Genomic DNA, 14,517 nt, shown 5'->3' on the forward strand with positions numbered 1-14,517 from the left:
AACCTTGCGAAGAAGTGAGGTTTTTACTCACGAAAGCTTATGCCCAAATAAATCTTGTTAGTCTTTAAGGTGCCACCAGACTCCTTGTTGTTTTTGTAGATACAGACTAACACAGCTACCCCCTGATACAGTACACCCAATTGTTCACCCCTTGCCATAGGCCATTGATTCTGCTTTTTCATACTTATAGGAGAGGGGCACATTTAAACATTTTTTTTTATTTACACCATTTTACACACCCCTTCATTGATTCCCAGTGAGCTCCTCCCCTTTTTATTATTTTCATAGGGCTTGTGGAGACCACCTTAGTTGCCGTTCCATTTTTAGGTATCACGGTACCTATTACACAGGTGCTGGCCTTTTAGTAGAGCATTTTGCATTTTTATGCACATTTCCCCCCAGATCAGTCTTTTGACGCCATCCCCACCCATGTCATAAGGTTTTTTGGTTATTGAAACACAACAATGCTAGCAACAAGACAAACACCACAGACAAACAACACAAAACATAGATTTATGGGATTTGGGGTTATTTTTTCACTGGCGCCAGTTTGCTTGTAGAGTGTTTGAAAAACAAAAGAAACAATTTTCACCCCGCTGGTGGGGACAGATTATTGCTTAATAATAATAGCACTTTTTTTTACAATTTTTTTTGCTAATTGTAGGAAAAACAGAAGAATTACCTTTAGGCTGTTCTTATTTTGTTTTATAGATAGGCTAGTGAATTACCCCACTCACTGGTCATTTATGAAATTTATGAGGTGGTGTACCTCAGTTTCCTCTCTTGTACAACAGACCAGGTTTGCAATAGTTTTTTTGCTGTACCTAGCTTTAAGTTTATTTTTAGGTAATAGCTGAGAGACAGCTTTAGATTTTTGCACTGCACGCACACGCGTACACACACACACACACACACCCTCCCTCCCTTTCTCCCTCCCTCCCTCCCTCCCTCCCTCCCTTATGGTTAACCTGTCCCCTTATTTTCAGACTTGACTTGTTTTTTCACCTCCCTTTTCCGGAGGGCCATAATCTGAGTCTTCTAGTAGCTTGTTTGCTGACCAGATGTATTTATTATTTGCAGCTCTTTTGTGCTGCTACTTATGGGCAGTTTTTTTCTTCCCCCATCAGCTAGGTAATTTGCATTTACACAGAGGCTTTTTGGCTTGCTTTTGGATCCAAAGCTATTAGCAGCTTAGAGACTGTTTTAAAAGGGAAACATTTTACTTTCACCAGAGTTTTGATTACTTTTTACTTTTATTTTTTGCTTCAAAACACACACAAATTTGAAAAAGAAAGCACAACCTATTGTGGCTTTTTTTGGAGCCCTAACAGTTTTGTTAGCATTTTTTAATGCCTTTTTAAATATACACTGCACACATCCTGGGAAAATGCACATTTCTTTGATAGTTTAACCTTTATAACATTATATTAGACATATTAATTTTACAGAAGGTGTAACTGCCTCCCCCGTGCCCACAGAGTTTTCATGCACCCACCCACCAAAGCGACAGTCCGGTCCCCCAGAGCCACCTCAAGGCTTAGTGTTTCCATCATTGCTCCCCTTTCCCTTTTATTTTTCCTGTGCGCACACACAAAATTCTCTTTTGCCTAACATCCCTTGCACTGCGATTACTCTTTTTTACACAACTATACCCCAATTACATTTTGTACAACTAGAGACAGCCAGGGGCAGCCAAGTTAAGTTTCAATAGAAACCCCTTACATTCCTGTAGTGATTTTGATTACATTACCCAATAGTTAAATAATGTTGATGAGATTATCTCTCCGCCTGCTACAGTGATAGAACAATACAGAAATAAGAATTTTACACCCCAGCTATTGATAAGTGAGTTCTTGCCAGACAGGATGCTATTAAACTAAGTTTTCTTTACATCTTTTAGGCTCTTCCCTTTCTCTGGAGGTGATAGATCGGCTCACCTTTCTAACAGCCCCAGATTGCCTTATTTTAATGTGACTAGTTTAAAATGTAAGAATGTGACCGTTCGCTTTCCAGCTTATGGCTGTCTCTGCTGCTTAGCCAAAGGCCTTACCTAGCCTAAGAACAGGGCCTTAGACTGTCACAGTGAGAAAAGGCCCTATACAGGCAAACAGTAATTTTAATTCTTTCTTTTGTACCTCTATAACTAGCTAAGTGGCGTCTGATGAAGTGGGTATTCACCCACGAAAGCTCATGCTCCAATACGTCTGTTAGTCTATAAGGTGCCACAGGACTCTTTGTTGCTTTTTACAGATCCAGACTAACACGGCTACCCCCCTAATACTTAAGTAATAAGAACACACCTACATTTTTAAAGTATAGGCCTTTGCAGACAGGCCTAAATATCTATATCCTAACACAGCTGATGGGTCAGTGTGAGGTCCCTTTGGTTATCTGCCACTCTGCCAATTGTCCGGCTCCTCCTCCTCCAGCATGAGCTGCATGCATGTGCATTAGACCCTGGGGAGCCAAGGACGTGCTCTTAGTGAGGCAGAGGCCAGCGTTCTGCTGTCCCCGGGGATCATCCTCCCTGTGGGACTCTTGGCCTCTGGTGGGGCTGGCTGCAAGAGGCCGGAGGCTGACCCAGCATGGGGGTTACAGCAGTCACCCCAGACTTGCCAGTTTTGCTTAAGACAAATACGTAACCATCCAGGAGCCCCATTATTTGTACAGTGCCCAGCGCAGCAGGGTTCTGGTCCATCATCGGGCTCCTGGGCACTACTGTAAATCACGCCATAAATAATGCTCAGCACCTAGCTCAGTGGGGACCTGGGCCATGAGAACAGCTCCTATGTGCTACACTTATTCAAATCAACTACAACAACAACAGCATAGCACACTTTACTGGTAAGCAATGCAACTAGGGATTTTCATATTGGGTCGGGTCTGAAAGAGACAGTGATTGCAAAACCCAGATTACTTTGCCGTTCACTTTTTGTATTTGCTCTGATGCGGTTAGCGTTCTCCTTTGAGTATATGTCCCTGTGGATGCTCCACCGTAGGATGTGCATGCACCCATGAGCTCTCAACTGGAGAGTGCAGAGTAGTGTCCGCAGTCCCACGGCTGTGCAGAGCAGTGCTTCGTGGTCTGAACGAGGGCAGATAGGGAAGCAAAGCCTGACGCCACTCAGTTCCCTCTCAGCTGCCTGCAGCTCGAGATGAAGAGTTCTGCTGTCCTCAGCTTCCCACCTTAACTAGTGAATTCTTTACTTCATTTGTTTCTTTTAGTTACCTGTTTCTGATGCTTTTATTTTATTTATCTTCTGTGTGTGTGGTTGGGGTGGGAGCTCCTTCCCCTCCTCTTCTTCTTTGATCTTTTGTTTTGTGTTAGAGTGTAATTTGTTATGCCCCAGTTGCCAGGGTTTAAGACCTGTCAGACTTGCCACTGGTCCTTTCCCCGCAGTGACGGACACTCCAGTTGCTTGCAGTGTTTGGGGAATTCTCACAACTCTTCTAAATGCACGGTCTGTGTGAGTTTCAAAGGCAGAGCTAAGAAGGACAGGGAGGCTATTAATGGAGCATGGCCAGCTCTGGAGGGGTCTGCTTCCTCCTCCATACATTAGGATCCACATTGCAGAGCCCCCTGGCCACACTGGCTGCTTCAATTGCAGCCCTGGGCAAAGCAACCTACCTCTCTGAGCTAGGAGCAGATCAGCTCATAAGACTCAAGAGACTTCTCATCCCTCTAAGGTTGCGGCAGAGACTCCAACTGAGTCCGGTACTGAGGCATCGGTACTGCGGAAGAAAACCGCTTGGTTATCCCTACCACTAGGTCAGTTACTGCGACTAACTTTGTGTGACGGCTATCATAGCCCTCCACCCTCTTCCAGGTTCCTTTCTTCTGTGGATCCCATCATGTCTGATGAACCTGACTCGCCAGTGCTGGGAAGATCTACCAGAGCCACTTCCTGACACTGCTGCAAGAGCAACAAGTTGAGACTTGCTTAAGTCTCCAGCCTTCGGTACCAAGTAGGACATCAGAGACCCCCCCACACCTTAGTTCAGGGGAAGATTCCTTAGATCAGGAGATCTCAGTACTGTGCTAGCCTACCCTCATGAGTCTCTTTCATGAAGAGGATCCTGGGGAATCTACCAGACATTGTAGCTTTGTAGGCCCAGAGATTATGATTATCACTGGGGTCCCTTCCTTTATCTCCCTCCCCAGCGGGATTAGTGGGACCTGTGGGACCACTATGGTGACTAATTCCTAAGACAAAGCACTGGCACCCCCAGCACTCACAGACTGTCCTAAGGTACTGCACACCTTGGAAGCACATACTTCTTTGGTACCGGCCGACGAACAGGAGGAACGAGAGTTTCAGGATGAGGAGATTTCTGTAAAGATCTCTTCATCTTCAGACAACGTGGTAATGCCACCACCCCCCTCCTACGCTGATGACTTTAAGACCTTCCAGGACCTCATGAAAAGACAAATGGACTCACTTCAAATTCTGCTGGAGGAAGTGCAAGAATGTAAACATTTCTTGGTGGACACCCTGAACATCAGTACCCAGGGAAAGATTGCCTTGCCACACATCCCCTATGGCAAACGCCTGCCAAAATCCCACTGACTTGTAAGGGGGCAGAGCAGAAATACTACATCCCACCAAAGGGAATGGAGTACTTCTTCTCCCAGCCCTAGCCCCAGTTCCCTTGCACTGGATGCCACCAGTGAGAGGAATTGTCAAGCTCGCTCTAGGCCCTCTCCATCAGATAAGGAATCCAAGTGGTAGGACTTTCTGGGAAGGAAGAGTTACACATCACCCGCTCTCCAGTTTCGCATTGCCAACTACCAGGTCTTGATAGCACAATATGATTTCAACACATACTCTAAATTTACACACATTATTGATCGCTTTCCATGAGATCAGAAAGGTCAGTTCCTGTCTATTATCATTGAAGGACATGTGATTGCGAAAGCCTCTCTGCAAACTCCCTTAGACCTTCTCAAGCTGTGCCGAGAAGGAGTGAGAGCTATTCCCATAGCACCTGCTTGGCCGAGACAGGTGTGCTACTCACACCTCATCCACCTTTTGGAGGCAACACCCCTCAAGCTTCCGAACACTAAGGACCTATTGCCACAGAACTCAGGGTCCATTACTCATCCCAGCCCCTCCTCCCTGAGTCTGAGAGCATGGCTCCTCAGTGGCTCTCAGGCATGGAACTGATCTGCTTGGATAGAGTTCAGTCAGTCCTCCTATCCAATAGAAAGCCCAGTACTTGCAAGACGAACCTGCAAAAGTGGAAGCGCTTCCAACCCTGGTGCTCCTTCCCATCTTCTCAAACTTCAGAAGTTCCATTCTCCATGATTTTGGACTATCTGTTAGCACTAAAGACACAGGGTCTCTCAGTGAGCTGTATTGAGTACATCTGGCCACCACCACAGCATCCATTTTCCCATCAAGGCCTTCTCAATCTTTCCCTGCCCGGCAGCAATCAGATTTTTTCAGGGCCTATACAACTTCCTTCCTCCCATTTGTCAACCCCCCTCCAATGAGACCTCAAGTTGGGTTTGAACACCCTAAGGAACCCCTCCCCCACATTTGAACCAATGGTAACCTGCGCCGCCCTCCAACTCTTCCTCAAAATTTCTCATAAGAATGGCCATATTGAGTCAGACCAAAGGTCCATCCAGCCTACTATCCTGTCTGCCGACAGTGATCAATGTCAGGTGCCCCAGAGGGAGTGAACCTAACAGGTAATGATCAAGTGATCTCTCTCCTGCTATCCATCTCCACTCTCTGACAAACAGAGGCTAGGGACACCATTCCTTACCCATCCTGGCTAATAGTCATTAATGGACTTAACCTCTATGAATTTATCTAGTTCTCTTTTAAACCCTGTTATAGTCCTAGCCTTCAAAGCCTCCTCAGACAAGGAGTTCCACAGGTTGACTGTGCGCTGTGTGAAGAACTTCCTTTTATTTGTTTTAAACCTGCTGCCCATTAATTTCATTTGGTGGCCCCTAGTTCTTATGTTATGGGAACAAGTAAATAACTTTTCCTTATTCACTTTCTCCACACCACTCATGATTTTATATATCTCTATCATATCCCCCCTTAGCCTCCTCTTTTCCAAGCTGAAAAGTCCTAGCTAGTCTCTTTAATCTCTCCTCATATGGGACCCGTTCCAAACCCCTAATCATTATAGTCGCCCTTCTCTGAACTTTTTCTAATGCCAGTATAACTTTTTTGAGATGAGGAGACCACATCTGTAGCAATATTCAAGATGTGGGCATACCATGGATTTATATAAGGACAATAAGATATTCTCCGTCTTATTCTCTATCCCTTTTTTAATGGTTCCCAACATCCTGTTTGCTTTTCTGACTGCCGCTGCACACTGTGTGGACGTCTTCAGAGAACTATCCACGATGACTCCAAGATCTCTTTCCTGATTAGTTGTAGCTAAATTAGTCCCCATCATATTGTATGTATAGTTGGGATTATTTTTTCCAATGTGCATTACTTTACATTTATCCACATTAAATTTAATTTGCCATTTTGTTGCCCAATCACTTAGTTTTGTGAGATCTTTTTGAAGTTCTTCACAGTCTGCTTTGGTCTTAACTATCTTGAGTAGTTTAGTATCGTCTGCAAAGTTTGCCACCTCACTGTTTACCACTTTCTCCAGATCATTTATGAATAAGTTGAATAGGAGACAGGCAGTCACGTGGTTTGCAGGGCAGCAGGGATCACTGAGACAGTGGTGCAGAGGGAGCAGGTTGCCTGCGGGCGGCTCCAGTTCCTGACTTTGCCAGACTCTTCTCCTAAGTGTCCCCACAGGACTGCAGAAAGCCAAGTTATCCAAAGCCAGGATACTCTGAAGAATGCTAGATGACTGATGAATAGGCTGTAAAACTGAAAATAAAAGTAATTAACCCAAAAGTACAACAGAGACTGAAAGACTGTCATTTGGAAAAATAAATGGAACAAGAACAGGATCCTGCTATTCTAGAAGATGCAAACGTTAAAGCTATTAAAGAAGAGATCAAGAAAGCCTTTATGTTTGTCAGTAAAGGACTGAATACTGATGAATTGGGTCAAAAGGAAGAAGCAAGGAACTACTACAAGCAAGGACTTGACCACTTGCTTAGAGGAGTTAACATTCCATCACAAGGTCCTGAATGTACAGGATCCCAATGGGACTCTGCCAGACAAATGCAGCGAAAGATGCAAGAGACTTTACAAAATGTTAGAACTCAACTGAATATTCTAGAACAAAATACTCCTGCTATGCAAACTAATGCCATCACAATGAATGTGCCCCTAGAGGTGCCCAAGTTATACCCAATGATTCCCACTAATGAAAAGCCAGCAAGGCTCCCTGCACCTAATTCTCTGATTCCACCATCTGGGCCTCCTGCAGCAAATGAAAACGTTGCAACTACAAGCAAAGGGAAACCTCCAGCTATGAGTCCTTCATCTCCAAAAGCTCTCTCTCTACCACATGAAGCTCCTCCTGTGTATACTCCTCAAGCTACTGATGGGCAATATACTGTATCTTATGGCACAGACTCTGGGGAGTTTTCATCATTTGGAGAGGACTACTACACAAAACGTTCTCTGCCAGCTCCCCTTGAAAGTCTAGGAGTAGATGCAGATGAATTGATCCTGATTCCCCAAGGAGTACAGATATTCTCTAATTGCCATCATCTCAGCAAGGTGAATGGGGGAGCTGAGAGCATCCTTCGCAGACCCACCGTACACTACCTTTTACAAAGAGAAGGTTTTTCTGGTTCCTCACCTGTACTTCCTCCCAAAGGTTTCCTCAGAACATAACATTAACCAGGAGATTCACCTACCAGTTTTCTACCTAAAGCCTCATGCCCCAGAGAAGAATCAAGCCTGCATGCACTGGATGTTAGGAGGGCCCTGCTTTCTATCTGAACAGGATTAAACCATTTGGGGCTTCTCCTAGAGTATTTGTATCAGTTGCAGACAGGATGAAAGACCAACTGATTTCCACACACAGACTGTCTAAATGGGTTTTGGGTTGCCTCATGACTAGCTGTGATAATTCTGTGGCACAACTCCTTCACAGAGTAATAGTGTGTTCTGCTGGAGCTCAGTCCACATCTATGGCTCCATTGAAAGATGCTCCCGTAGCAGAATTCTGCAGGACTGCTACTTCATCCTCTGTCCATGCCTTTGCCAAACATGACACCATCTTACCTGTTTCCAAAGATGATGCCACCTTTAGTGATGCCGTCCTTCAAACTGTCTTGGACTTATCTCTCAGCACCCAATGAGTGGCTTCTTGGGAGTCTCCATGGTGGAGCATCCATAGGGACAGATACTCGAAGAAGAAGGAGGTTACTTACCTTATAGTAACTCAAGTTTTTCGAGGTGTTTTGTCCCGATAGGTGTTCCACCTCCTGCCCGCCCTCCTTCCCTTCTGCTGTGGAGCTAGGCACCACTGTTGAGAAGGAACTGAGTGGTAACAGGCTCGTGCCTCCCTATCGGCCCTCACTCAGAGCATGAGGCTCAGTTCTGCTAGGTGCAGGCCTGCGGACACTACTTTCCAGATACCAGTTGAGAGTGCGCACATCCTATGGTGGAGCACCCATAGGGACAAAATACCTTCAAGAACTCAAGTAACTGGAAGGTCTGTAACCTCTCTTTCTGTCTGTAGATCTTCCTCCATTGCAGTCCAGCTTCCCATCCTGCTCACAAAGTGTTGTTGTTGTTATTATTCATCCCACAGAAAAGTAAAAATCATGGATTTATGATATCCATTTCCTTGGAAATGCCTGTGATGTCATAAATTCAGCATTATGACTTCACTGTAGGGTCAAGGAGAAGGATAAACTGGACTGTAAGGGAGAGACCTTGTCTGAAACTCAACTAGATTTCACTCTGAACAGTTTGGGCGTGGTGCATGGCCCTGACCCTAGGTTTAGATCTGCCCCACCCAAAGGGACAGTTATTTTCAGAGCAATGCAACTAGCATTGGTGAGTGTTGCTATACCTCAACTACCAGCTAAAATATCCTCTTAGGGCCAAACTCTGCACTGGCTTCCACCCTTTGTAGCCCCATTGTCACAGTAATCAGTGTAAATGATGTAAAACCAGAGCAGGATCTGACTCTTAGGACTTGTCTTCATTGTAGCACATTAATTTGGGCTTGGCCTGTGTTTCTTCTAGTGCCGTTCCCTTCCACACACAAGACCCCCTCACCCAAGCGTGCTGCTGCTGCTGGTTTACTGCCAAGCTCTCTGGCCTGGCTGGAGTGTAAGCTAAAGCTCAAGACATGCTTACTTTGGTCTGATAACGTGCTCACTTTGCACTGAGGACACAGGCTAACCCAGTGTGCCTTTTGGAGCATGCTATATGATGCCCTTGTCAGCTGCTGCATAATGGTCCATCACTCCAGAGAACACATCTGAAAATGACATCCACCAGCTTGTGTCACCGCCAATCTAAGCCTCCCTCCTACTCAGTAAATAGCATGTGTCACCTGAGCCAATATGTTCAGTCACCTCCCAGGCCTTATATCAGCATAGCCCTCCATCTTAAGTTGGCCAGTATTAGGTGCCCACCTGAACAGCACGGCTTTCATTAAGAAACCTACATAAAACTGATTCCCCCGACGCATTCTCCTTATCAGGTTTATTTCATTCTCTGAGTTCATAGCCAGGTAGCAGTTGGTCCTTAACCCTAGCTCTATGGGTGCTGATATGGCACCATTTCCGTTTTTCTTCATGCCCCTGTGAGGCAGGGTGGTTATCCCCATTGAACTGATGGGAACTGAGTCAGACAGGGTCTGTCTACATTGCATTGTAAACCTGGGTCTGTGGGACCCCAGCTTCTGGACTCAGTGTTTCCAAGTCTGCACTTGAGCATCCATATTACACTGTAAACCTGGCCTTACAATTGCTGGGCCCAGGTCTCACGCCTTAGTGTGTGGGGTAGACAATACCCAAAAAGGCTAAGGGCCAGATTTCCAAGGTGCCTAGTGGGATGTACAGAGCCATCTAAGTGAGTTAGGCACCTGATCAGGCATTTTTGAAAATCCAGCTTGGCACCTATCTGCACCAAACTACCTGTGGAAATCTGGCACTAAGTTAGTTGCCCAAGGTCAAAGTCTGTGGTCAGGCAGAGAATTGAACCCGCATCCCCTAGGTCCCAACTTAGCATCCCAGTCACTGAGTGATCCTTCCTCCTCGCCAGGAACAACATTGCTCCCGTCTTTGCTGAGATTGCTTCTCTCGTTCTGTTCTGGTTTCCTTCAGCTAAGGCCTGAGAGCTCATGCCCTATCTCAGTGCTGTTTGTGAACACTGACTGCTGTCTCTAGTGTGGGGATCTGGTCATTGACCTTGAGAGGGTCCAGTGAAACCTCCCGCACCTCCAATCACTGCACCAAGCTAAGCTGTTCAAATGTATTTTTATCCCTGTTCATCTGGTGCAGTAGAGTGACTCTGACATCCTTAAATCATCTTTTATTCAGTTTGTGGGCCTCCCAGGAAGCAGGGCATCAGTAATTCAATACCAGTGACCTTTAAAAGGGATTCTTGTACATGTATATTGAAAATGTGCAATTAACAAATCATGTAGCAAACTATGGAGAGCTATAAAGATTATAATTTATTGTGCCTGCTGTTTTGGTGCACTTTTCTGAACGCCCACAGTATACCGGAGATTGTTATAAATAAATAGGGTGGAAAATGGATTATCCATTTTTCTCTGAAACTAATGGCATTGGTAATTTTACTCTTGTACTTCTTTTGTTGCAGTCTTGTGGAAATATTTACAAAGGCCTTTCCCAGACGGGTGCCTGGGGCTGTTTTGATGAATTTAATAGAATCTCAGTGGAGGTCCTTTCAGTGGTGGCTGTACAGGTAAGTGAAGAGTACTCACAGTCAAGCGCTTGGTGATCACTGCAGCCATCAAGCACCAAAGTCTTTGTGGTGGAGTTAAACTCAGATGTAATTTTCAGCTGAAGTTTGATTGCTGAAGTTAAGTGCACTTGTGTCCACCACTTCCCACAGCTGCCTGATTGTTGGACAGTCCCAGAGCATATGCATCAGGGTTCCTTTTTCTTTATACAGCACCAACAAACATCAGATGACCAGGGCACTTTTTGCACAACCCCTGTGGGTCCAGTACATTTTGGATAGACTCTTTTGCTATATCAGGTGTAGCCCGAGAACCAAAGAAGCATTGTTAACATGCTGTAACATGCTCTGCCATTGGGGTTCTTTCACGGGCTGTGATAACTCCTCTTCCCACAAAGTACTTGCACTCTGCTGAGGGTGGCAGGTCATATCCTCAAAAGAGATACAGCCCTCATCCTTGACCAGTTGGGAGAGCCATATGATGCCTTTGCTCAGCCAGTTCTTCCAAATTACAGATTTTTTCCCCCAGTTTGCATGTCTGGGTTACCCCAGATACATGCTTTGCATGATGGTGCATATGAAATTGGTACCTCGTAGCTAGAATAGCCCAGACCCTTCATGCACCCACCATTGTAGGCACCTTATTTTTCTCCATCAGACAAAAAAGTGGAACCGAGCAGACCAATGCTTGATCATTTTGAGGGAATTTCTTATGACAACTTTTCACAGATCTATATGCAAAATTACTCTACTAGGATGATGAGAATTTGTATTATTAACCCCTTGTGCAACAATTACAAAGCTTAATTTTAGTGTTTAGTGCTGAGAACTGACTTTACTGTAACCTACATGCTTATCATGGCCAGGAAATCTGTCCCTTTCCATATGGAGACGAGATGGAAATAGGTTTTTATGTGGGGAAGAGGGATTCTGAGGCTGATTCAAAGCCCACTGAAGTCAGTGGGAGTCATTCCATTGCATCTCCCAGGGAGAGCTACAGCCTTTATGCATGTATATATTGAGGATACATTGATAGCACAGAACCATGGAAAGCAGAGATGGGAAAGAGCTATTAAATCTTCTTCCCTGCTTAGCCTCTTGCTTTTCTTCCTTCCAACATGTTTCTGGTCCTTTTCTCATGCTCCCTAGCCTGAAAGTTTGAATTTTCATTCCAGAAGTTGCATACTAAGGCTTGCATTACATGCTTCAATGTCATAATAAGATAAAAGTGAATCAGGAAATAGTAACCAATAAGGAGGTTAGAGCTGTGCTAGTTTTGGGTGAAACAAACATTTTTGGCCCCTCAGCAAAACTAGCCCAGGTCCACACAAATCTTTGCTGAACATTCTTTTCACATTCACCCTTGGTACCTCAGGCAGGAAAGGGGTGTCACTCAAAGGTGTGCCCCAAACCAGTGAATTTCCTTGCTGGTTCCCCCAGGGACCCACTGAAACCTGGCAGATTCATCTGAGTTGTGCTTTGAGTGTCAAGAGCATATGACTCCAAACTCAGAACAAAACACGGGGGCTGTGAAACCTGCAAGCAGCGCCCGAAAAGTTTGGTGAGGCCAAACTGGCTGAGCTATAAGTGCCCATTTCTTTATGTCACTGGTACTCAGTCTCTTCATACTGGGGTCTGCTTTTCCACACCAAGTACAAGAACCCCCTGAGACCCTCCTCCAGTGTAGCTGGGGGTCTAGCCGTGATTTGGCTCTATGGAAGGGCAATGCTGTCACAACCCCCTGACATTTGTTCCTGACCCCCAAGCTGAGAACCCATGGGCTAAATGGACAAGTTCACTCTAATTGGCTGGGTTTCTCTTACATCATCTTTGACCTCTTACATCACATTACATTTTGTAAGCAAGTGTGAAAAATCGTGACACAAATTTTCAGGGGGTGGCGGTATAGTTGTGTCTATAAAACAAAGGCCATAATATTGGGACAGTCTCGATAATATTAGCATGTCATAAGCATTAGATCACCTGACATCCCCAAAGAACCACCTGACTGCTTAGATGAGTTTATGGATCATTCTTTCGTAACTTGTGTTCTGTCACATTACAGTTTAAAGTCCACAGTCAAGGGGATCCTTGAGGATGTACAAATAAAAAGGGAAGCTTTACCAAAGGAACCCAGAGATGACTCAGCTTCCAATGGTTCTTTCTCCAGGAGTTAGAATGCTGCAGCTGAATAAGCCACACTAGTGCTGTTCTGTCACCATGTTTGCTAGCTGCCATTAGGAGCAGCCATAGCTATATGTCATGGGTTGTCTTATTCATACTGCTAATGTCAGTATGGTTTCTTGCAGAAGAAAGGCAATCGGTTACAATTTAAAACAGCTCAGTGGTGTTCTGATTCCACTAGTGAAAAAATGTGGAGATCCTTTCCGTCACTGAAAATAATGTTAAGTAAAACATTAGTTAGCGTTAGAAGATTCAAATCTGCGGTGAACTTGATAAATGAGAAGTATAGAGATGTGATCAATAAAATGAGAAAAAAAGAGAAACAAAAAGTTAATAGAAGGAACGGAGTAGGTGGCACATAGCTGTATTTGTTATATAGTATTTGATACAGTGTCTCACCAACTATTACGTAAGTGATCTCACTGAAGTGCTCAGCAAGATAGATGCCAGTTTGCTTGGGAACAATAAAACTTCCCTACAGCATCTTGCAGGGGTGCAATGAGGGGGCCACAGGGCCCCCACGTTCTCTCACTTGGCCATAAACACTGCCTGGTAGGAGGGGAGGTCCCAGTTGGTCCTGGTCTCTCTGGTGGAAGAGGAGTGGAGGGGAGAAATCCCAGCTGGTCTCTCTCACCTGGCTTCCTGCTTCCCAGAACCAGTGAGCTGCCATCTCCTCATGCTTCCTCCTCCATCTCTTCCACGCCCATGCCACCTGGCAGGTAACCTGGCCCCCCTTCTTAGGAAAATTCTGGTTGCACCCCAGGCACCTGTGAGCAGTACTGGATAGGGGGCATCGGATAGCAGGTTGCAGGGGAGGGGTTGTAGTACTTCTGTCAGGCTGGTGACACTGCCTTGAGAATTGTGAATTACAGATGGTGCCAGGGACAACCCTCAGGCTTTTCCAGCCTCTGCCGCTGTGTCTGGCCCAGTGTTAGAAAATGAGGGTGGGTGGGTACTTCATCCTGGTGTGAAGTGTGATGATAACTGAATTATCATCTCTTCAGACCATCCATGGGTTCAGGGCTGCGGTCAGGTACCAGCGCTCTGGGTGGGCTAAGGTGAGCTGGTGAGCTGCTGTAATCTCTGCAGTGGTTCTGACAAGGGGTTCTGTGGTTGCGGTTGTTGGAGAGTCCTCCTTCCTGTATAGTGATGGCTCAAGTTTTTATGAACCACTTGTAAGTTATTCTGTGTATCAGTTCTCTGCTGTAATGGTTGGAGGTTGATAAACAGTGTCACAGGCAAAGTTTAAGTCAAGAGTGTGTCCAGCTGTGTGACTGGGACAAATGGCTACTTTGGGAGAGTTCCATAGCTGTCCTGAAAGATGATGGTTCCTAGATTAGTGGGTCAGAAGTGCCATCAGATTATCTCCATTAGCTCTGAGAAGAAACTTGTGGAGCTTTTGGGTTGTCTGCAGATTACTTAGATTCCTGCTGTGTGTCAACTGAATTCATCCATCAGATGATTTGTGTCTCTCCTGTAGTTTTAGCAGCCTTCAAAT

At 45.3% G+C, this 14,517-nt stretch overlaps 2 protein-coding genes across 2 annotated transcripts in view; both read left to right on the plus strand.

The window, feature by feature from the left end:
• The window catches only part of DNAH9 (dynein axonemal heavy chain 9), a 405,383-nt gene that overhangs the window by 94,456 nt on the left and 296,410 nt on the right, over positions 1 to 14,517 (plus strand). The window contains exon 28 of the mRNA XM_065563307.1: positions 10,734 to 10,838. Coding sequence (XP_065419379.1) covers positions 10,734 to 10,838 — 105 coding nt within the window. The remainder of the gene's footprint in view (positions 1 to 10,733; positions 10,839 to 14,517) is intronic.
• LOC135974768 (spartin-like) lies at positions 6,816 to 7,906 on the plus strand. Its single transcript, XM_065563310.1, has one exon. It carries the CDS (start codon positions 6,924 to 6,926, stop codon positions 7,776 to 7,778), a length of 855 nt encoding a protein of 284 aa, XP_065419382.1. The 5' UTR covers positions 6,816 to 6,923; the 3' UTR covers positions 7,779 to 7,906.

Source organism: Chrysemys picta, chromosome 12 (genome assembly GCF_011386835.1).
Source record: "Chrysemys picta bellii isolate R12L10 chromosome 12, ASM1138683v2, whole genome shotgun sequence".
NCBI classification, from domain to species: Eukaryota; Metazoa; Chordata; order Testudines; family Emydidae; genus Chrysemys; species Chrysemys picta.

What these genes read in the sequence shown, in the direction of transcription:
- LOC135974768 (XM_065563310.1), top strand. Translation starts at nt 6,924, where the DNA reads ATGGAACAAGAACAGGATCCTGCTATTCTAGAAGATGCAAACGTTAAA.